The 25,740-nt window shown below is 43.0% G+C and overlaps 1 protein-coding gene across 1 annotated transcript in view; it reads left to right on the top strand.

The window, feature by feature from the left end:
• Positions 1-8,037: 8,037 nt before the first annotated feature.
• Positions 8,038-25,740, top strand: part of LOC142660178 (mucin-2-like) — a 42,871-nt gene continuing 25,168 nt past the window's right edge. Inside the window, exons 1-5 of the mRNA XM_075836759.1 lie at positions 8,038-8,043; positions 8,171-8,281; positions 15,059-15,128; positions 17,771-17,908; positions 24,450-24,614. Of these exons, the coding sequence (XP_075692874.1) occupies positions 8,038-8,043; positions 8,171-8,281; positions 15,059-15,128; positions 17,771-17,908; positions 24,450-24,614 (490 nt within the window). The remainder of the gene's footprint in view (positions 8,044-8,170; positions 8,282-15,058; positions 15,129-17,770; positions 17,909-24,449; positions 24,615-25,740) is intronic.

The following is a 25,740-nucleotide window of genomic DNA, read 5'->3' as shown; positions in this document are numbered from 1 at the left end:
TGTGAAGTCTTTATTTTTCACTAGAGGAACACTATAAGCATAAAGGTATCATACATGTATGAAGATTTTGCTTACCATTTTCAACCACGCTAATTTGAAAGATCAGAACCCATATAGATTCTATCTAAAAATAAATGGTTAGCTGATAAGAATTCCTATATTTTATTGTTTTCCTCAGAGCCCTATGGTAAACTTTAGACTACTGTTTAAAAAGGAAAAAGTGTGTGAATTTCTTTACATTTTGAGCATTAGGGGAACAGTGGATAGGAGGGTAAGGGGCTGCCACTATTGAAATATGACTGTCTTGACTATGGTTTCACTCTGGATATCATTGTTATATTAGCATTGGTCAGGTATTTAATGGGTAAAGTTAGTGTATTTATAGGTAAGGGCTTCAACATCTATTTTCTCCCTAGAGCTTTCTTAAAAGTAGGCTGTCAATTAAGCACCATTTTTTTTATTGATTTAAAACACAACATAACCAGTCTTTAATGAAGAATTTGCAAGAACTGGTTCCTTAGCGTCCTTTTTGCCATGTTTATCGAAAAATAGTGGCAAAAAACACGGCGGTTAGGCAAAACGTTGTTATTTCAAAAGACTGCAGAGTTTTGCTGCGATTTTTGTTGATCGCTAAATTTTTGCCCCAATTTTAGGATAACAAAAGTTTCAAAACCAGCATGCATGCATAGGGTTTCTGTTTAACCAGGCATGGTGTTTTGAAACACTGTCATCACATAGGTTATATATTACCAAATTTTTCTTGCTACCCTTTCTGTCTCATATGATATTTTCTGCCAATATCAGCAGCCTGGAAGTTAACCCCGATCCATTTAAAATATTTTCAGCCTCATTCATATCAAAGTCCTAACTAGCTCTTTAAAGTTTAGCTAAACGTTTTACAAACTTCTGACATGTCATAGTGATATGTCAGAAGTTTGGATTGGTTGGGGTCTGAGCACTGAGACCCCCACCAATTGCTAGAATGAAGCAGCTGAAGCACTTCATCTCTGTTCGGCTTTTTCCGGAAAGCCCATGTATCGGAGTATGGGCTCATAGACTTTCTATTGAGTCCGTACACAGAGACATTTATTTCCGGAAAAAGCCAAACAGACACGAAGCGGCTGAGCACTCACACGAGTGCTTCATCTGCTTCGTTCTAGCGATTGGTGGGGATCTCAGTGCTCGGACCCCACCAATGCAAACTTCTGACATGTCACTATGACATGTCAGAAGTTTGTCAAACGTTTAGCTACACTTTAATTCATGTGCTTGAACACAAGTCCAATACACAAACTGCAAAAGATAGACAAAGTCTAAGTGATGGATACCAATATGTCTTATTTTTATTTCCAGGCACTGTATTTGATGATGTTAGAGATAAAGGATGTATCCCAGCATCTGAATGCTTCTGCAAGTACTCAGGAAACCTCTATCCTACAGGGGCAGAGTTGATTCTTCCATGTGAAAACTGGTAAAAATGTATAGGTTAAATATGTAAAAAAGTAACAGTGTTTAGAAGAGGATATTTCTTCAGGTCATGCGCACCCCCCCCCCCCTTTTGCTTTGGACCATGATCCAAATGCATATTAAGAGACAAATGTACTTACCTTTTGGTTTGCCATGCCTTTTGTGTCCATCTCCCATTCTCCCTGCAGGACAGCAGTGACTTAGAGAAAAACTGGTAACATTGATAGTTTCTCATGTGAATTCTATCTCTTAATTGTGATATGTTACAACATGTCACTGCTTGCTATTCTAAACTTCAGATTAATAAAATATTACGCAGAATGTGTTTGGGCCATTGAATAGCAACAATCCAGGAATGTACTGGGCGACAGATGCAAATCTTCTTAACCCTGTGTATTTTATGGTTGTCATTGGATCTCCTCCAGACTGCTTACTGTCTCACTAAACTGATGCAAAAAAGGGACAAAGAGGCTCAGCAGTATTCATATTTGTCTAAATTGTCAAATTATTTTCATTTTGTTGTTAAAAACTAGGGTCATTTACCATACCAGAACCATGAATTCTTTCACTCTGGTCATTTTAACACAAATTTCCAAGGTGCTTGAGACACCATGAGATAACAAAATGGCTGCCTGTACAGGAGAAGTTACCGAAACAATGCCCCTTCTCTGACATGACTTCCTACTCTGCAGACATTGGCTGAAGCTGCACCTCACAGACTTCCTTCTATGCCCTCTCTGCATGCACTTTGCACATACTACTGGTAAGACTAAGAGCTCTATACGCCATTTTACCTTCTTCTCCCTGCATTTGGATCAGAAAGCAGATTGACTTATGTGAAAGTAAGCAGAATTCTTTTAGTATTTTCAATATTAAGTGCAGAGTGCCTGCAGGAAGTGGGCACAGCAGAAAGTCTGTGAGGTACAGCTTAAGCCATTAGCTGCAAAGCAAGAAGTGATCTCAGAGAAGGGGAGTCATTTTGACAACTTTTCTTCTACGGCCCAGTAACAAGCAGCAATTTTAGTATTTCATGTGCCGTTAAAGAGGTCTTGTCAGCTCTTCTGACTTGTCTATTTTAGTAAATAATTGTATTCCCCAAAAAATAACTATGCTGGAACATATTTTCTTAGAACCCTGCGTTGTGCCGTTCCTTTGCTATTCACAACTGGGTGTTACCATTCAATTTGTCAAAGGGGTGTGTTCCTACATAGTCTGAGAATGTAAGAACCGATTGGACAGTGGCTGTCTATGTAGGGCCACACACCCAAAAGCCTAGTTGTCAATTTATTCACACATTTCTAGGAGGAATAACAGAGGAACAGCACAGCGTAGAGCTCTATGAAAAGGTGTTCCAGAATTATTATTTTATGGGGAATACAAGTATTTACCTAAACAGACATGTCAGGAGAGGTGACATCTCATCTTTAAGACCTTAACCCCATTGTGGGATTAAGTCTCCACTTAACCAGGCTATATTTTAAGTTTTTCCATCGTCTCATTCAAAGTACTATAACTTTTTTATTTTTGCGTCAACATAGCTGTATAATGTCTTTTTTTTTGTGGGACAAGTTGTATTTTGTAATAGCACCATTTTGGGGTACATATCATTTAATGATTAACTTTTATAAACTTTTTTTGGGGCGTAATAGAAAAAAAACCCAGCAATTTCGCTGCTCTTTTTTGCGTCCTAAATGTACTCAGTTTATCGAGTGGTATACATAATACAATGACTTTATTCAGCGGGTTGTTACGATTGCAACGATACCAAATTTATATATTTTTTTTATGTTTTACAACTGTTACACAGTAAAAACAACATTTTTTCAATATTATTTGTTTTTGTGTCCCCATATTTGAAAAGCGATAACTATTACATATTTCTGCCGATGCAGTTGTATGAGGGCTTGGTTTTACGGGACAACTTGTAATTTTTATTGCTACCATTTTGGAGTAACCGCAAGTTTTTGATCACTTTTCATCAAATTCTTTTTAAGGCTGGATGCACAGAAAAAAGTAATTCTTGCACGATTTTTTTTATTTTTTACGAGGTTCATCGAGCGGATTAAATAATGTAATAGCTTTATAGTTGGGGTAGTTACGGACGCAGCAATACCAAATATGTGTAATGTATTTTGTAATGGGGAAAAATGGGTTTTTCATTTTTTTTTACTTTGGATTTCTATTTCTTTATTGTAAACTTTTATTACAATTTTTTTAAACTTTTTTTATTAGTCCCACTAGGGGACTTCACTATGCGATCACCTTATCGCTTTTATAATACACTGCAATACTTCTGTATTGCAGTGTAGTACTGCCTGTCCGATTAAAACAGACAGGCATCTGCTAGGCCATGCCTCTGGCATAGCCTAGCAGGCATTAACTAGAGGCAGACCTGGGGGCCTTTATTAGGCCCCCAGCTGACATAGAAGACGCCGTCATGCTGCAATCGTATAGTAGGGTGCCGGTGGTTTGAGAGAGGGAGCCCCCTCCGCCAAAACCACTCAAATGCGGCGTTTGCTATAGAGCACCGCATCTGAGGGGTTAAACCAGCAGTAGCTGAGAGCAGGGATATTTATTCTGATGCAGCACCATAAAAAGGCTACTGCATCAGAATAAAGCCCGTCAGTAGCCGCCGTAAAAACACTAATGGTTGGTCACTAACGGGTTAAGTGTACAGAGCACAATGGAAACTGTTTGCCCATCAAGTGACTAGGACATATTTTCATTCACTTGAAGTAAACTGTGACAATACCTATTAACTTCTTCCCGTCACAGCCATTTTTTTGATTTTCGCTTTAATTTTTTCCTCCCTAGGTTCCAAAAGCCATAACTTTTTTTATTTTTACGTCAATAAAGCCGTATGGGGGCTTGTTTTTTGCGGGATGAGTTGGAGTTTTTCACGGCATCATTTAATGTACGATATAATGTATTGGGAATCTGGAAAATAATTAGCTGTGGTGTGGAATAGGAAGAAAACAGTGATCCCTCAATATTTTGACGGAGTTTCGTTTTTACGGTTTTCACTGTACAGTAAAAATAGCATGTTAACTTTATTCTACCGGTCAATACGATTATGGAAATACCAAATTTATATAGTATTTTTTATGTTTTACTACTTTTACAGGGAAGTAACTAATTGTTAAAAATAAATTTAGTGTTTTGTCGCCACATTCTGAGAGTCATAACTTTTTATTTTTACATTGATTGAGCGGAATGAGGGCCTATGTTTTGCTGAGCGAGCTGTAGTTTCTATTGGTGCAATTTTGGGCTACATGAGACTTATTGATAACTTTTTATTACATTTTTTGTCGGATATGACGTGGCCAAAAACAGCGGTGCAATTTTTTTATTTTTACGGCTTTCGCCGTGCGCGTTAAATAATGGTTCATTGTAATAGTTCGGACTTTTACGGACACAGTGATACCAATTTTTTTATTTTTTAAATTACTTTAGAGGAAAGATATGACATTTTTTTTTTAACTTTTTTTTTACACTACTAAAAACTTTATTATACTTTTATTTTCACATTTTTTTAGTCCCCCCCCCTAGGGGACTTGAACCAGTGATCGTTGGATAGCTGGTACAATACCCTGCAATACTTGTATATTGCAGTATATTGTAATTTTTACAGGCTGTTGTTAAGACCTGCCACAGGCAGGGCATAACAGGAAATTAAGAAAGGCAGCGCCTTTATTAGGCCCCTGGGCTGCCATGACAACCATCGGCAACCCCCAATCGCGTTGCCGATGAGCTGTCAGAGAGGGGCGCCCCCTCTTTCTAACGTCTTAGATGCTGCGATCGTGATTGATCGCAGCAGCTAAGGAGTTAAACAGCCAGGAACAGCACTAACGCTGTTCTGGTCAATAGTCCCGGGTGTCAGCTGTAATACACAGCTGACACCTGCTGCGTTTGGAGCAGGCTCAGCGAGTAAGCCCGCTCCAAACATCACCCCCCACACCATGACGTGCTATTATGTTATGGTGTAGATTGGCAGGGCCGGCTCCAGTTTTATGTGGGCCTTGGGCGACACAGACTTAGTAGGCCCCTTTGTGGGGGAACTCACGGCTGTAGTAAAATGGCAGAAAAAGTCACTTTGTGCACCATATAGACATTATACCCTATCGATACCCCCATACCTTTAGTGCCCAAGGTAGATAGTGCCACACAGCCCCCCTCACAGGTAGTGCCACACCCCCCCCTTTCTGGTAGTGCCACACAGCCCCCCCAGGTAGTGCCACACAGCCCCCACCTCCCAGGTAGTGCCACACAGCCCCCACCTCCCAGGTAGTGCCAAACAGCCCCCACCTCCCAGATATTGCCACACAGCCCCCAACTCCCAGGTAGTGCCACACATCCATATATGGACAGTGATGTCAGGGGCTTCCCCAGAGACGGAGTCCAGGAGCAGAGCTGCTAGCACTCAGCCTGGGACTCCTTCTCTTCATCTGACATCACTGTCCATATTTGGACAGTGTTGTCAGGGGCTTCCTTAGAGACAGAGTCCCGGAAGAAAGAGCCGCTAGCGCTCTGCCTTTGACATCTTCTCTCCCTCTGACATCACTCTCCATATATGGACAGTGATGCCGTGACGACGGCAGCGACAGCAGCGGGCGGCCGAGTGGGCGCCCCAAGGGTAGTGGGCCCCGGCACTTGCGGATAGGGGTTAAATGACTGCAAGCAGAAATCTTGAAAACCAGAAGGAATTGATACAACAAGTGTATTGGAACATTGTATAAGTTTTTATTACACAAGAAAAAAAAAATATTTGCTGCAAACGGAATATCCCTTTAAAATATTACTACATTAAAGTTTATTTTCTGTTTAAACAGTAATAACACTGAACCTTTGTCTCTGTAACAGTACATGCTTTGAGGGAATATGGGATTGTACGCGAAAGCCATGTTCTGGCTCTTGTTCAATTGAAGGGGGATCCCATGTTACAACTTTTGATCAGAGAGGTTACAACTTTCATGGAGATTGTTCCTATATCTTCACCCAGGTAATAAGCATTCAATAACTGAAATAGACAAAGATGGTATATATAATATGCAGTAAAATATATCATAATAACATTTATACATCATATGTGTGCACATATATTTGGCTATATAGTACTAGTAAAAGGGAAAACTGGGGCATTTTAAACAACTGCTATGCCTTCCGTTATCCATAAGGGACAATGTAAAACAAAAAAATAATAATACTTATATAATCTTTTAGAGTATGCTATGTTAATGGCATGGTCTTGAAGGTTTAGCATTGTTTCTTTTTCTTAGTACATTTTGAACAGTTTCAGCTTTACTGCAAAAATAGATGAAAAACTCTAATAACCTTGTGCAAGAAGAACAATGTTTTAAGGTTATTTTTACTTTGCCCATCTTGCATGCCACCCACCCTTTCTGTAGTGAGATTGCCCTAGTTGCTTCACAGATGGATCTTCTGCCTATGGCCTGGACCTTCTTCCCAGCAGCAATGCCTAGAATACGGGGATACAAATATGAATCAATAAATTCTTCAAAAGAAAATAACTTTCAGAACTCTTCATTGCAGTAACATGGAACAACCAACAACTAATGTACAAAGTACATTATACTTATCAGCAAGCGGCAACTGATGCAGTTCCAATCAAAACTAAATTATATTTACCCTTTATTGACCAGGTCATTTTGAATTTTTGATTTTTAGTTTTTCCTTCTTCGCCTTCCAAGCGCCATATCTTTTTTATTTTTACATTGACATAGCCATATGAGAACTTTTCTTTGCGGGACAATAAATGGCACCATTTATTGTACAATATAATGTACTTGGAAACTCTGAAAAATTATTTTGCGGGGTGAATTGGAAAAAAACGGCAATTTCCCCAAAATTTCTTGAGTTTAATTTTTATGGTGTTCAGCCTGCAGTAAAAACGACACGTTAACTTTATCCTGCGTGTATTGCAATACCAAGTATGGCGTTTTTGTTTTATTTAAATAATGTCATATTGAAATAGTTTGGACTTCTATGGACGCAGAGATACCAATTATGGGGTATTTTTTTTACATTACTTTTGGGGACGTTTTTTTTTACTTTTAATAACAGTTTTTCCATACAATAAAAACATTATTTATCAGGGTTTTTTTTAAACTTTTTTATTAGTCCTTCTAAGGGACATGAACCAGTGATTGTTGGATCACTTGCACAATATACTTCAATGCTTATATTTTGCCATATATCGTGTTTCTTTACTGACTCCTATTAAGCCCTGCCTGTCAGTACTTAATGAGATCGCAATGCTGGCAGACCTGAGTGAATTCATTAGGCCCCCAAGCTGCCATGACAACCATCAGTTGTGGGGGTGGGGCTAAAGGGCTGCCAGTGGGGGCTGCCCCTCTCTTTCTAACGGCTTAGATGCTGTGGTCGCTATTGACCCCGGCACCTAAGTGGTTAAACAGCCAGGATCGGAGTTATCGCCGATCCTGGCCATTATAGCTATGTCAATAGAAAAATAAAAAGTTATGGCCCTAGGAAGGTGGGGATGAAAAAACTAAAATTAAACAGAAGGGGGTTAAAAAGTGAGCACTTTTAAAAATGCAGGTATATTAAAATCAGGACCTATGGTCTACATATTCTTATTAATTCTTAACATGTAAATAAATTCTGCTATCTGTATTTTGTATGTAGTTGTTCGTTCATTCACTAACAAATGATTGCTTTCTTTCAGCTGTGTACAATCTCCTTATTTTCTGTCCATGGAGAAATTAAGTCGTCTAATCTGAATGAGTTTGAGACCAGTCTAACCAAAATAGTTCTGATTATTAAGAATCCTCATTTAGTAAGTATCCTTAGACATTCACAGATATGACATGGGTCACCTATACAGACAACAAATGCTGTCACTATCACACTGTCTCGCTCTAAGTACTTTAAGCCTATCTCTGTATATTAGTTCGCCCCCCCCGAAGACCCTCACATACTATCACCAGCAGCGTCGCAGGCAGCAGGGGCCCAAGCTCCACATTTTTGGCTTGGTACCCTGGCGAATTCCACATTCAATTGTATTTACATCCTTAGAACGCAGATACAATTGAATACTTTAGCGGAGCAGGGAGCTATCAGCTCCCTGCTCTGCCATACAATAGGCTATAGGCCACATTAAGCCTGCAGCCTATTAAATACTGGGATGGGGCTGCAAGATAATGTCACTGGATCGCGCCAGCATACGCAACGGTCCAGTCTCATAGGCTGCAGGACTAATAAGGCTGTGCAGCTCCGTTCGTTGTGGGAACGGGGTTAGGTGAGCATAAGGTTTTCTTATTTGTTTGGGGGGCACTCAGGCACTATATACAGAGAGGGTGAATATGGTACTATCTACAAGGGGTGGGGGAGTGTGGCAATATCTACAAGATGGGTGTGACACTATCTCCTCCTCTATGGGTGCAGCGTAATAACTGTACTTTATAAGGCAAAGAAATGGGATAAATTTGGGGGTATGTGTCAACATTTCTTGATTTTACTGTGTGAAAAAGTGTAGGCTGCTGCTCAGTATATATTGAATACCTCCCAACTTTCAAGTATCGCAAAGAGGGACAACTTATTTGCCTCAAACCCCGTCCAATCTCTGCCCATACACACCCGCGGTTCAGCCCACACCCAGTATCATGCTCCCATAATGCCTCTCCACGGTATAATGCCCCCATAGACCCCCCACACAGTATAATGCCCCTATAGCTGCACCCCATTCAGTATAATACCGCATAATGCCTCCCACACAGTATAATTCCCTCATAGCTGCCCCCATACAGTATAATGCCTACACAAATTCACCCATACTGTATAATGCCCACACAGTGCCCCCATACAGTATAATGCCTCCATAGCTGCCCCATACAGTATAATGCCTCCATAGCTTCCCCATACAGTATAATGTCCCCATAGCTGCCCCATACAGTATAAAGTTAACAGATGCTTCCATACAATATAATGCCTACACAGATGCCCCATACAGTATAATGCCCACACAGATACCCCCAAACCATATAATGCCCCAATAGCAGTCCCATACAGTATAATGCCCCCATAGCTGCCCCATACAGTATAAAGTCAACACAGATGACCCCATACAGTATAATGCCCACACAGATACCCTTATACAATATAATGCCCACACAGATACCCCCATACAGTATAATGCCCCACATAGCTGCCCCCATACAGTATAATGTTCCCATAGCTGCCCCATACAGTATAAAGTTAACAGATGCCTCCATACAATATAATGCCCACACAGATACCCCCCAAACCATATAATGCCTCAATAGCAGCCCCATACAGTATAATGCCCCCATAGCTGCCTCATACAGTATAAAGTCAATACAGATGCCCCCATACAGTATAATGCCCACACAGATAGCCTTATACAATATAATGCCCACACAGATAGCCCATACAGTATAATACCCCCATAGCTGCTTCATACAGTATAATGCCCCATAGCTGCTCCCATACAGTATAATGCACCCATAGCTGCACCATACAGTATAATGCCACCATAGCTGCTTCATACAGTATAATGCCCCATAGCTGCTCCCATACAGTATAATGCACCCATAGCTGCACCATACAGTATAATGCCACCATAGCTGCCCCATACAGTATAATGCCCACACAGATGACCCCATACAGTATAATGCCCCCATAGCTGCTCCATACTGTATGATGTCCTCACACATGTCCCCATACAGTATAATGCCTCCATAGCTGCCCCTATACACTATAATGGCCCCATAGCTGGACTTTTTACAGTATAATGCACTCATAGCTGCTAATATACAGTATAATGCCCCGTTAGTTGCCCCATACAGTATAATTCCCCATAACTGCCACATATAGTATAATGCCCCCATAGCTGCCCCCATACAGTATGATGTCCTCACAGATGTCCCCATACAGTATAATGCCCACACAAATTCCCCCATATGGTATAATGCCCCCATAGCTGCCCCATACAGTATAATGCCCCATAGCTTCCCGATACAGCATAATGCCCACATAACTGTCCCATAGAGTATAATGCCCCATAGATGTCCTTTACAGTATAATGCCCCATAGCAGCCCCCAAGCAGTAAAATACCCCCACAGCTGCCCCATACAGTATAATGCCCCTATATCTGCCCTATACAGCATAATTGCCCCATAGCAGTATCTATACAATATAATGCCCCATAGCTGCCACCATACAGTATAATGCCCCGTTAGCTGCCCCATACAGTATAATGCCACCTTAGCTGCCCCATACAGTATAATGCCCCCTTAGCTGCCCCTAGTGCCAGTGCCCAAATATAAAGTGCCAGTGACTATTTAGATAGTGCCATCGTGTCCATGTAGATAGTGCCACACACAGGGCCCATGTAGATAGCATCATTGTAGATAGTGCCCATACAGTGCCTCAGTGCCCATGTAGATAGTGACACACCCCCTTGAAGATAGCACCCTTGGGGCTTCCTCTAGGAGCGGAATCTCCAACCAGAGTATCAGCCGGTGGTCAGGTGGACCCCCTGAGCTCACTGTCCTTATATGGACAGTAATGTTAGGGGCTCCCTCTAGGAGCGGAATCCCCGACCCAGCATCGTCAATGCTCCGGCCGGGGATTTCACTCCAGGAGTAGCCCCTGATGTCACTGTCCATATATGGATAGTGACGCCAGGGGCTTCTACAGGAGCGGAATCCCCAGCCAGAGTGTCGGAAACACCCTGGCCGGAAATTCCGCTCAACAAGTTGCCCCTGACGTTACTGTCGATATATGTATAGTGATGTCAAGTGCTCCCTCTAGGAGCTGAATCGCCAGTCAGAGCGTTGGCAACACTCTGGCCGGGAATTCTGCTCTAGTAGTAGCTCCTGATGTCACCTTCCATATATGGATAGTGACGCCAGGCACTTCTCCAGGAGCAGAATCTCCAGCCAGAGCATCGGCAACGCTCTGGCCAGGGATTCCGCTCCTGGAGGAAGCCCCTGACGTCACTATCCATATATGGACAGTGATGTCAGGGGCTCCTCCAGGAGCAGAATCCCCTGCCAGAGCGTTGCAACGCTCTGACTGGGAATTCCGCTCCAGGAGGAGCCACTGACGTCACTGTCCATATATAGACAATGATGTTAGGGGCTTTGAGATGCCCGACAGCACTGGCCACAGTGTCGGCAACACTCTGGCCCGGGATTCCGCTCCTGGAGGAGCCACTGACGTCAGTGTCCATATATATACACACTGTACTGAGGAGGCAAATACAGTTGACACCGGGACATACCACCACCCTGTTCCTGGGACTGTCCCTCTGAATCCGGGACGGTTGGCAAGTAATGGCAATGAGTAACATTTTACAACCGCATTTTATATAGCTACATTCCTATCCACCAGGACTATATCTAAACCAGGAGTCTCAAACTCTGCCAGGTAAGTGGGCCACATATAGAAAAAATGGGATATTGACGGGCCACATTACTTTCAAATTTGATACAATACAAAATTATTGTTAACCAATTAGTTATTTGAATTACTATAATAATACTACATTACTATAATAATACTACATTACTATAATAATAGCGCTATGTTTAAAATTTTAGATATTTCTCCACGTGCTTATTTCAACAATCCAGTTTTCCAGTTTAAGTGTCGCTAAATGCAGTCCGGTGCCTGAGTTGGCAGTGTTTGGCAGACACACATGTCAAGATTGGGCAGCCCCTTTTTAGATAGTGCCACAGTGCCCTCAGTGGATGCAGAAACAGTGCCCTCTGTGAATGCTGCCGAAGTGCCCTCTGTTGATGCCGCCGCAGTGCCCTCGGTGGATGCTGCCACAGTGCCCTCTGTAGATGCTGCCACAGAGTCCTCTGTAGATGCTGCCACAGTGCCCTCTGTAGATAATGCCACAGTGCCCTCTGAAGATAATGCAACACACCCCTACATAATGCCACAGTGCCCTCGGTGGATGCTGCTGCAGTGCCCTCTGTTGATGCCGCCGCAGTGCCCTCGGTGGATGCTGCCACAGTGCCCTCTGTAGATGCTGCCACAGAGTCCTCTGTAGATAATGCCACAGTGCCCTCTGAAGATAATGCAACACATCCCTACATAATGCCACAGTGCCCTCGGTGGATGCTGCTGCAGTGCCCTCTGTGGATGCTACCGCAGTGCCCTCTGTGGATGCTGCCGCAGTGCCCTCTGTTGATGCTGCCGCAGTGCCCTCTGTGGATGCTGCGACAGTGCCCTCTGTAGATGCTGCCACAGAGTCCTCTGTAGATGCTGCCACAGTGCCCTCTGTAGATAATGCAACACACCCCTACATAATGCCACAGTGCCCTCTGTAGATAATGCCACAGTGCCCTCTGTAGATAATGCAACACACCCCTAGATAATGCCACAGTGTCCTCTGTACATACTGCCACAGTGCCCTCTGTAGATGCTGCCACAGTGTCCTTTGTAGATGCTGCCACAGTGTCCTCTGTAGATGCTGCGACTGTTCACTCTGTAGATGCTGCCACAGTGCCCTCTGTAGATACTGCCACAGTGCCCTCTGTAGATGCTGCTACAGTGCGCTCCATAGATGCTGCCACAGTGCCCTCCGTAGATGCTGCCACAGTGCCCTCCACAAATGCTGCCACAGTGCCCTCGCAGAGGCTACCACAGTGCCCTTCGCAGATGCTGCCACAGTGCCCTCTGCAGATAATGCCACACACACCCCAAGTAGATAGCTCCATTGGGGTTCCCTCTAGGAGTGGAATCCCCAGCCAGAGCTTTGCCAACGCTTTGGCTGGGGATTCCTCTACTGTTGGAGCCCCTGACGTCACTGTCCATATACAGTGACGTCAGGGGATCCTCCTGGAACGGAATGTGATATCAGGGGCAACCCCAGAGCCGGAGTCCCAGAGAAGAGCACTAGTATAGGCTCTGCGCCGGAACTCTGGGTAATCCATTAACATCAGTGTCCATATATGGACAGTGATATCAGGGGCTTGACCAGAGCTGGAGTCCCGGAGCAGAGCCGCTTCTAGCACTCTGCCTGGGGTTCCAGCTCTGCTCCTGACATCACTGACCATATATGGACAGAAATGTCAGGGGCAACACCAGAGCTGGAGTCCCGGGCAGAGCGCTAGTAGGCTCTTCCTGGGACTCCAGCTGTGCTCCTGACATCAATGGGACTCCTGCTCTGGGGAAGCCTCTGACATCATTGTTGATGTATGGACACCGATGTCAAGGAATTCCACAGAGTCCCGGAGCAGAGCCGATACTAGCGCTCTGCCCGGGACTCCGCTCTTGGGAAGACCCTGACACACTGTCCATATATGGACAGTGATGTCAGAGAATTCCATTGAGTCCCGGAGCAGAGCCTATACTAGCGGTCTGCCCGGGACTCCGTTCTGGGGAAGACCCTGACACACTGTTCATATATGGGCAGCAATGTCAGGGAATTCTACAGAGTCCCGGAGAAGAGCCTATACTAACGCTCTGCACGGGACTCCGACTATTGGGAAGACCCTTACACACTGTCCATATATGGACAGCGATGTCAGGGAATTCTACAGAGTCTCGGAGCAGAGCCGATACTAGCGCTCTGCCCAGGACTCCACTCTGGGGAAGACCCAGACAACGCTGTTCATATGTGGACAGCGATGTCAGGGGCTTGACCAGAGCTGGAGTCCCGGAGCAGAGCCGCTTCTAGCACTCTGCCTGGGGTTCCAGCTCTGCTCCTGACATCACTGACCATATATGGACAGAGATGTCAGGGGCAACCCCAGAGCTGGATTCCCGGGCAGAGCGCTAGTAGGCTCTTCCTGGGACTCCAGCTGTGCTCCTGACATCAATGGGACTCCTGCTCTGGGGAAGCCTCTGACATCATTGTTGATGGATGGACACCGATGTCAAGGAATTCCACAGAGTCCCGGAGCAGAGCCGATACTAGCGCTCTGCCCGGGACTCCGCTCTTGGGAAGACCCTGACACACTGTCCATATATGGACAGTGATGTCAGGGAATTCCATTGAGTCCCGGAGCAGAGCCTATACTAGCAGTCTGCCCGGGACTCCGCTCTGGGGAAGACCCTGACACACTGTTCATATATGGGCAGCAATGTCAGGGAATTCTACAGAGTCCCGGAGCAGAGGCTATACTAGCGCTCTGCATGGGACTCCGACTATGGGGAAGACCCTTACACACTGTCCATATATGGACAGCGATGTCAGGGAATTCTACAGAGTCTCGGAGCAGAGCCGATACTAGCGCTCTGCCCAGGACTCCACACTGGGGAAGACCCAGACATTGCTGTTCATATGTGGACAGCGATGTCAGGGAATTCCAGAGTCCCGGAGCAGAGACTATACTAGCGGCTCTGTGTCCCGCGGGCCACGTGCTTAAGACCCCTGATCTAAACCAAGAACTTGTGGTACACAATGTTTTCATGTAATGTGTGATGCAAAATTACAAAGAGAGCCTCAATTTAATCTAAAACAGTATTTTTATTGATATTTTATTTAACTGATACTTTATCAATTTTATCTAAATGTTTGCCAAATACAGAAATTGTTGAGCTAGTGGTTGACATGTTTTTTATTCTATTTTTCAGGAACTAGTCATCAAAAACACTGGAGAAATTTTACTAAACTCTCTGAACATTGAATTACCATATGAAAATGGTGAGAAACAACAGTAAACAAGAATCCATAATTGAATTATATGACTTATTAATTAATAGTGCAGCTTTATGAGATACACATTAGTAAAGTGATAGAAAGCCACAGGCAGTTTTAGTGTTTTCTAAAAGTTGTCAAACAATTAAAATGCTAAAGTTTCAAAAACTGGAACAGGTCTGCCATCTGCAGCTTCTAACAGTAAGGGTATGTTCACACGCAGTGACCAAAAAATTCTGAAAATACGGAGCTGTTTTCAGGCGAAAACATCTCCTGATTTTCAGACGTGTTTGTAGCAACTCGCATTTTTTGCGACGTATTTTACGGCCGTTTTTGGAGCTGTTTTTCAATAGAGTCAATGAAAAACGCCTCCAAAAACGTCCCAAGAAGTGACATTCACTTCTTTTTCGCGGGTGTCTTTTTACGCGCCGTATTTTGACAGCGACGTGTAAAATTAAGCCTCGTGTGAACAGAACACCGTAAATCCCATTGCAAGCAATGGGCAGATGTTTGTAAGCGCAATGGAGCCGTTTTTTTCAGGCATAAACGCACAAATTACATCTGAAAACACTGCGTGTGAACATACCCTAAATGTGCATAGAGACATGTTAGTAAATAGTAGTGCTGAGATTCCTGCCAATGGCTAGAATCAATAGGCCCCATTGTTCTGAGCACTGTTCCTTTCCAACTCTTGCCAGATTACTTTCTGGGTTATAGCAGTTAGGCCTTAGACTGGGATGGGCCAACGCGGTCAGATCCAAGTGTAGCCAACTAAGGCTTGAAGCAGAAGGGATATAGCAATTGGAAGAGATGTGAAACCCCTCTGATGGGGATCTCAGTACTAGGAGCCCCAGATATTCTGAATTATCCCTATTAAAGGTTTACTGTAGAGGTGGATAAACACTCCAAACACATCAACCGATTTGATCAGGCAGATCTGCGGGAGGAACAGAGCAGACAGGAGCATTCTATAGCACTAATAGTACTAAGTAACTGTGAAAAATGTATATAATGGTCAGACAAACCAAACTTCATGTATAAAAACTAGACAAAAAATTCTCCATATCAAAAATTACCATGACTGGTTACTATAGGCTATGCATACACTTTCTGTCTATTGTGGCCAAATATGGATAAGGAACTGTCCTTTAAAATTGGACAGTGCTAGTTGCTGGGATAAGATCTACATATTTTAAATACCCACTACCAGTGGCGGATTAAGTAGACTGTAGGCCTTGGATTGTTATTCTCCACCACCTCTGTGCCGTGCCGTGACTACAGTGAACGCGACCTTTCTGGGTGAGCATTGAAAAATGGGTGTTACGATTTCCCTTCTCAAAGAGCTGTGTGTCTACATACTGACAGTCTCCAACCATCGCTAACCTAAGAATTTATGTGGAATACAAGGATTTCCTACAACTGACATGTCAGGAGAGGGGGCAAATCCTTTATAAATCCAGTGACTCACAAGTGACATCCTCTCTAATGAGAGTCGTTCTGATTTTTTTTTCTGCTACTCTATCTGACACAGACCGTTATGGCAACTGCTCCTGATGAATGCAGAATTTCCTGATGATTTATCTTTGCCCTTTGCTTCTGCAGTCATTTCCAGCCTCTATAGAAACACAAAAATTCAGACGCCAAGGCCCAGGCCCAATATTAAAGGGGTTGTCCGGGATAGGTTATCAGTATATGATCGGTGGGGGTCCAACACCCAGACCGTGCACTGATTACCTGATCTGGTTGCCTCCGTGCACCAGATATTATGCAGTTTTCAGTGCCTGGAGTGCCGAAAGCACATTGCTCCGTACACTGCATAGCAGCAGTGCTGCAGAACAGTAACTCGGCCGCTATACTGTGACCATAGCCATCTGCTTCCAGCATGGACATCCGGTTGATTAGTCATCAGTATGAAAAAACGGTCCGTGCCCGGACAACCCCTTTAACTCAGACTAATAAATTCAGACCCCAGACCAGACCCTAGAATTCATACAGACCCCAGACCTTATAAACTATTGCAGTCCCCAGACTAGACCCCCCTAAACAAATACAGATTCCAGTACAAGCATCCTAAATAAATACAAACCATAGACCAGACCACCTAAATACAGACCTTGGACCAGACCTCTAAATACAGAACCTAGACCTGACCCGCTAAACTAATACAGAACCTAGACCCCCTTCAACCCCTTCTTTGAGTATTCCCTGTTTCTCCAATTTAGAAGACCTGTCTTCTCCACACTTACTAGCCGTTAAACCCAGGCAGTTGCAGAGGGGGCTTAGCATTAGTGGTGCATGTTGGCCAATGAAGCCCAGAAGCGAACGGCTCCTTTACGTAGATGCAGTAGCACCCGCTGACACATTTTAGTTAGCGCATACGTTATAGGGGACTATCATCATACCAAGTTACCTGTAAGCTGACAGGATGGGTTGACCCATTAATGTCAGTTTACCCACTGCAATAGCAGAGTACAAGATGTGCAATGTTAATGAAAGGGAATATGTCATAATCACGTCATGCCAAGATCTGTTATAAACTTATGAATGATGTTAGACTAACTTTGTATTCTACCTACTGCATTTACATATTGACATATACGTATGTGTTTCTAATGATTATTTTATTTTTATTTTGTGTCTATGTACAGGTAACCTGACTATTTTTGAGCCGTCTACATTTTACATCATTGTAAAAACCAACATTGGTGTTAAACTGGAAATTCAGCTGTCACCTATAATGCAAGTTTATATATATTTAGAAAGTTCTTACTTTGACCAAGTTTGTGGTAAGTTTGTACAAAACTGAATACCATACAAGTTGTTTATAAGAGAAGATATATGCTTGGCGAACATGTATTCATAGGAGGAAACATGGCAAGACAGGGTACAAAAGATACAAAGGGCATGGGAAATGAATACTTCCAATATTATATTTTAATAGTTGTCATCTAAGTCTGGGCTGGGACCGGGGATAGGTGGAGTAGGTGGCTGCCTAGGACACTTTTACCATGGGGATTTACGGATTTAAAAAAAAAAAAAAAACTATGCTCTGCAAAAAAATGTATACAAATAATTTTACACTGTGTCTATGCTGCTAATGACCTGTATGATCAGCACTTTACTTAAAGTTTTCCTACTTCCCAATGTTTTTTCAAAAGTCCCAGGACATTAACCCCTCCACGACTGCCATACAGCTATATACTTTCCAACTGCCGATGCCCCGTGCAGTTGTCACATTTATAAACATTGGCAGCCTGGAAAGGGATTTAATGAGTGCAGTGCTGCTTCAATGTGAGCAGCGCTGCACTTTCATGTCTGCCGGGGCTTTAAGAGTCCCGGAATACACCCACCATTGTAGATAGCGCCACGCACAACCCCCTCAAAACGCCCTGTAGATAGCGCCACCTAAGCGTCTTCTAGGAGCGGAATCCCCGCCAGCGCTTCGGCTGCAAATTCCCCTCCTAGGGGGAGCCCCCGACGTCTCAACATCCCCGCTGTAAATAGTGCCACGAACCCTGTAGATAGCAATCCGCCTGCTGTAAATACCATCTAACCTTCCTTCCCCCTGTAGCGCCACCTAAACTCACACTAGGAGCGGAATCCCCGGTGTCAGATAACTCTGTGCCGGGGATTCCACTTCTAGAGAGAGACCTTGACATCACTGTCCACCATCAGGGGCTCTTTCTAGGAAACACCAGCCGACACTCTGACCGGGGATTCCGCTACTGGAGAAGCCCCTAGTGTCACTATCCATATATGGACAGTGACGTCAGGGTTCCCTCTAGAAGCGGAATCCCCAGCCGACATTCTGACCAGGGATTCTGCTACTGGAGAAGCCCCTGGTGTCACTATCTATATATGGACAGTGACGTCAGGGCTCTCTCTAGGAGCGGACTCCCCAGCCGACATTCTGACTGGGGATTCCACTACTGGAGAAGCCCTTGGCATCACTATCCATATATGGACAGTGACGTCAGAGGCTACTCCTGGAGCGGAATCCCCGGACACAGCGCTTTCGACGCTCAGGCAGGGGATTCCGCTTTTAGGCTTAGCCCCTGACATCACTGTTTATATATGGACAGAGATATCAGGGGCTCCCTCTAGGAACAGAATTCCCGGCCAGAGGGATTCCGCTCATACAGGGAGCTACAGTGGTGCTATCTACAGGAAGGGGGTGCCATTTAGCGGTGGGAGTAGCTGCTATCTACAGGAAGAGTGGCACTATCTACAGGGGAAGTGGCGCTATCTGCAAGGGGGTGGAACTATCAACAGGGGGTGGCGCTATCTACAGGGGGTAGCACTATCTAAAGGGGCGATGGTGCTATCTGCAGGGGGTGGCACTATCTACAGGGGGTGTGGTGCTTTCTACGGGGGGATGCTATATACAGGGGGTGTGGCACTATCTACATGGACACTGTGGCATTATATGGGCACTACCTACTGGGGACACTGTGGCGATATCTACATGGGCACTGTGTGTGGCACTATGTTGGCACTATCTACAGTGGGAACTGTGGCACTATGTGGTCACTGTGGCACTGTTTACAGTGGCCACTATCTATGTGGTCACTAACACTATCTACAGTGGGCAATTTGGCACTATCTCCAGTGGTATTGCATCACTATCTACATGGGCACTGTATCCAAAAAAGAGAACGTGACGCAGCACTCAAATAAAGTGAATTTATTCATCCAACATGGAACCACAACGTTTCACCTCCTACTTGAAAGTAGTACTTGAAAATGCCTTCATAGAGGAGGTGAAACGTTGTGGTTCCATGTTGGATGAATAAATTCACTTTATTTGAGTGCTGCTTCACGTTCCCTTTTTTGGATATCTAACACATAAGGAGAGGTCACTCCTTTATTTTTGAAGCTTTGCACCAGCCTAGTCAGGCATTTGTTCACAGTGCAGCTCCAATCCTCTGCTTTTTTCTACATGGGCACTGTGGTGTTTTAAGGGACAAGAAAAATCATAACAAATAAAATTCATCCATTTTTTTTAATGTCCATGAAAAACGGATGGCAAATGGTGGTGAAAAATGGTCAGACGGCTGGGAAATGGATTCAAATTTTGAGATACATTGATGCCACACAGACATGAAAAACTGACTGTTGATCCGTTTTTAACTGTCCTTTTTTTTCACGTCATGTGAATATAGCCCTATAGCCCTATAATATGGATAAATCTATTTAAAAAATAACAAATAACTATTTTTTTCAAATTATTTGCGATTTGTTAAGCCATTATTAGCACACATTAGTTAAACGATTCTAACTTTTTATTTGCTGGCCTAGCGATGTGATTTTTTTTTTTACGCGTTTTTTGTGAATATTTCAGGTTTATTTTCATTTTTATACACATAATATTTGCTTTTTCTAAATAATATTTGTTTTGCAAATTTTTAGGCTTACAATTAAAAAAAAAAAACAATTGTAAAAAAAATATGCTTTTTCTCTTTTTAGCTAATTTTTTTCTGGTATTACCCTAAAATGTACTTTTTATTTGAAATCGTCACTGTCTACCTATTTAAGGGGTCAGGGCAAGTGTTTTGCGAGAATGATTGCAGCTTTTTTTTGGTGGGGGTTATTTTATGTGTATTTATTATTTAATTAATATTTGCTTTTTTTTTTTTCCTTTTTTTTTTATTATTATGACCTGTTTTTCAAAGGTCAGAAAAACCCTTGGGCAATTTATTATTTCATTTAATTGGTTTTACAGTATACTTTTTTTTACACAGCAGGCCCAGTACCAGGGGAAACTAGCCCTGTTATTGGGACTATTGTCACTAATAGGACTGTGCTGGGTCTAGGGAGACCCAGCAACAGCCTCCCGCTAATGGCATCTGCCACTGCCTCTATTCTTTACACAATTCTCTAGGAGCGCTGTGTACATAAAAACAAAGAAGACAGAAGTGATGAAAATCGCTTCTATCTTCTCTCCAGGTTCCCTGGGCAGCCAGCTAAAGCCTATGTCGTATATATATATATATATATATATATATATATATATATATATGATAACATGGGCTTTAAGGACCAGGACAATGCACCGTTAATATACAGTGGGCAATCTGCCTACTGTATCTTTTTTAACCTCCTCTGCGCGCTACTTAATAGTTTTTTGAAACTCCAGTTCCCGGGATAATTTTTTCTGTGTAATTATCTGAAATGGTTGGGGTTTTCTACTCACATAAGTCCAGTTCTAATGTTAGAAACTTCATTACCCATGAGCGCCCAGCGATCCTTTGTGGGGTGCCTATCTTCCCTACAGTGTTGCAACTTATGATATATCTTATGCTATATCTATAAATATATATATCTTAGAATATCATCTGTTTTATGACTCTGCAGTGCTGTGAACCAAAACAGGCAGAGTTCAATGCACCTGCAGAGGAGGGGACAAGTCAAGACCAGAAAGTTTCAGCATCCCTTGGGAAATGGATGAGGTCCAGCAGCACTATTAGGGCGCAATGACACGCTTATATCGTTTTTTTATGCCTCAATTATGTGAAATCGCAGAAAAATGCTGTGGTTTCATAGCAAAAAAATGCAATTTGACCACTAGTATTTTCAGACATCGGTGGTTCATGGTGGAATCTATATGCACAAGCCCTCCGACAAAAGAGTGTAACACACATGCCCGTTCTGTCCTGTCCGGATGGACCTAACGCGCAAGCGCAAAAGTGATTGCCTAAATATACAGCACCGATGGGCTGAAAGGAAACTGTGCTTGCTCATCCTGTAATAACATTATTCTGCTGAAAGAGGCCACTGCCATTAGGGAATATCATTTCCGTGTGGTGTACTTGTTCTGCAACAACGTTTAGGTAGGTGCTATGTATAAAAGCAAAATCCACAAGAATTCCAAGACCCAAGGTTTCTAAGCAGAGCATTGTCCAAAGCATCACACTGCCTCCACTGGCTTCTTCCCATAGTGCATCCTGGTGCCATTTCTTCCCGAGGTAAGCGATGCACACTCACCTGGCCGTCTAAATGATGAAGAAGAAACATGATTCATCAGACCAGACTACCTTCTTCCATTGTAGGGGTCAATTCAGACACTCGTATGGTCTGCGGCTGCGCCCTGTATGTTCTGACACCTTTCTATCATATAAGAAAAACAGGGAGGAATCCGACAGCTCATCCACTAGTTGTCTCAATCCAGACTGCGGTCGAAACCTGCGTGACGGCACACGGCAAGGCAACAAGAAAAAAGAGGAAATGATCCAGCTACCACCGCCTTGCACTTGAACTTTTAAATTGCTGGAATAAACTTGGAACTGTGTTTCCTTTTTACAATCTTCTACAAGCGCTGGATCATTTCCTCTTTTTTTTCTTGTTACCTTTCTATCATAGCCAGCATTAACTTTTACAGCAATTTGTGCCACATGGGATCGAACAAGGCGGGCTAGCCTTTACTCTGCATGCACCATGAACCTGTCACCGGTTGTCCTTCCTTGGACCACCGGTTCACTTTTAGTAGGTACTAGCCACTGAATATTGAAAACACACAACAAGACCTGCCATTTTGGAGATACTCTGACCCAGTCGTCTAGCCATCAATGGTCATTCTTCCCTGGATCACTGATTCTCTGGTTGTCCTTCCTTGGACCACCGGTTCTCCCGTAGTCCTTCCTAGAACCACTGTTAGTAGGTACTAGCCACTGTACTGCATACTGTGAATACCCCACAAGACTTGCCATTTTGGAGATACTCGGACCCAGTCATCTTGCCATCACAATTTGGCCCATGTCACAGTCACTCAGTTCCTTATAATTGCCCATTTTTCATCTTTCAACACATCAACTTCAAGAACTGACTGTTCACTTGCTGCCTAATCAATCCCACCCCATTCACAGTCACCATTGTAATGAGATAATCAAAGTTATCCACTTCACCTGTCAGTGATTTCAATGTTATGGCTGAACGTTATATATATAGCTGGCCCTGCATTGAGAATTGCTTATGTGTGGAGAAGAGAGGGGATGGGAAATAGGGAGTATGTATTATTAATAAGAACACTAGGTATTGTAGGGCTAGTAGGGGGTGGGGCGACTGGGGGCGATTAAAAAAAATGATTGTCCATCCATACTGAACTTGGACCGAATATGTTGAAACAAAGGTGGTGGGACAAATTCTTAAAAAATCTGCTTTGGGCACCAAGAAAGCTGAATAGTACCATCATGATGCATTGTGCCCACCTGCCTAGGGCACCAATTTAACAATAGAATAACTCTTTAAATTGTCTTTGTATCCACTGCACTGAGTCTAAGCGGCTGCCTATGCTTGTGTGGGTGCTGGGGTCTAATGAGTGCTTTGAAGTGCAGTGATTGGTTATAGAATGTGCCTGTTACACATTCAGTCTGCTACTATGTGACAGGCACCTGCTCCAATCAGTACCCAGCAATAAAAAAACAGAGGCAGGACCAGAGAGCACTGAACAGCCCAAAAAATATTGGGCAAAGTGTTTCTGAACACTTTGCCCAAGAAATAATCTACCCTATACATAATCCAGGCAGGGGAATGCAACATGTAAAATGCAGCTTGCACTGCTTTTTTTCTTGGAAAACGAGAGTTTGAACCTAGTAATCAGATCCGCGTGGGATAGTTGCAAGGTCGATTGTGACTTTTTACTCTTGCACAAGGAATAATTGAATTTGCATCCTTTCCATGATCTTACTGTGACATTCAGATGATTTTTAGCCCTAGTTTAAAGTCGCTTTCAGTCTGCTGTAGTACGGGCACATTTAAGCCTTCATATTACGGCAGCAGCACCTGGGCCAAAGGGCATGACAAGCACTTCTGGTGCCCAAGCCAGGAGGTTTCAGAATGCAACCCCCACCCTTGGCTGCTGAAATTCAGAATAACAGCTGCCAATCATTCAGTTAATTGCCCCATGTCAACCCCACTTTTTCACCAATCCCAAGTTTTATATGGTATAATAATTATTTCCTATTTAACTCCATCCTGTTCACAGATGCGCAGAGTTCGCTGGCCAACCTACCTTGTTAGGTACTGTTTTTTTCCCCCATAAACTGATAAATTCCTTACTGGTTCCCTAGGCGGCTGCCTACTGCGTCTACCCCTCCACCTGGCTCTGCCTGGACCTCTTGTGGTACTACTGAACTAGGCTTGGATCATAAATTCCCCTATATTATTGCCATCTAAAAGCGACCTCAGTAATAATATATTATTTGTTTTGACGTGATAAAATATAAGAAGAGTGGAGTATTTATCTAGACAGAGATAAAAATCTAACTGCAAACACGCCGAAGAGGTTATTTGGGTATATTATAGGTAACCAATTGTCTTTATATAATTTAGGTCTATGTGGAAACTTCAATGATAAGCAGGTCGATGACTTTATTATACCAAATGGAATGTTTGTGCAAGATTTGGACACTTTTACACATTCATGGAGAAGTGAGCAGACCTGCCGTAAAGTCCCAACAGATGTTATTGATCCATGTTCCATCAACATTCAAAAAGGTGAGTAAAATAACATATACAGACGTGTGGTAGACATATACTATGGTGAGTACGCCACTGGATGACATGTCACTGTGGCAGGCTGTAATTGGTCTACGCAGTCATATGACGTGTTGCCCCATTACATTAGCCTGTACACAGGAGTAGTAGCGATGGACCCTGACAGTGGTGGCAGAGGAACGTAGCATAATTGCTACATAAGGATATTGAGATGTTTAATATTTTCACATTTAATCTGTCAGCTATTTTATGTGCTTGGAAAACTCCTTCAAAGGGGTTATTCGGTTTTTTGCAAATCAATGTTATTTTGGCCGGGAAAATGTTGGAAACCCGATGGAACACATTAAAGTCAGGGGGTTCCGTTGGGCAACAGTGGTTTCTGTCAGGCAATGGATCCTGCGCTTCCGATTTTATTGCTTTTCTGTTCCTATGACAGAACAGAATAACGGAAAACCTAGTGCAGATATGAACAGATGCTAATATTAACATTTTTGACCGTTTATTTACTGCATATAAACATTTATAAAATGGAAACAATAATATTTGTATTCTACAATCTCATTTTATAATACAGAGGCCTATGCTTCATTGTGGTGCTCCAAGATAAATTCCAAAGATGAGCTTTTCGCTATCTGCCATTCTGTTGTAAATCCAACCCCCTTCTATCAGGTAAAGTATCTATCTATCTATCTATCTATCTATCTATCTATCTATCTATCTATCTATCTATCTATCTATCTATCTATCTATCTATCTATCTATCTATCTATCTATCTATCTATCTATCTATCTATCTATCCATCCATCCATCCATCCATCCATCCATCCATCTATCTATCTATCTATCTATCTATCTATCTATCTATCTATCTATCTATCTATCTATCTATCTATCTATCTATCTATCTATCTATCTATCTATCCGATACAAAAATCAGGCAGCACTCCGTTTTTCAAGGTGAAACAAGAGGGTAACAAGAGGGTACTTTATTGTCTCATAGAGAGCAACGTTAGATCCATCTATCTATCTATCTATCTATCTATCTATCTATCTATCTGTCTGTCTGTCTGTCTGTCTGTCTGTCTGTCTGTCTGTCTGTCTGTCTGTCTGTCTGTCTGTCTATCT

This window comes from Rhinoderma darwinii, chromosome 9 (genome assembly GCF_050947455.1).
Source record: "Rhinoderma darwinii isolate aRhiDar2 chromosome 9, aRhiDar2.hap1, whole genome shotgun sequence".
Taxonomy (NCBI): Eukaryota; Metazoa; Chordata; class Amphibia; order Anura; family Rhinodermatidae; genus Rhinoderma; species Rhinoderma darwinii.
This window is presented reverse-complemented; position numbering and strand designations above follow the sequence as displayed.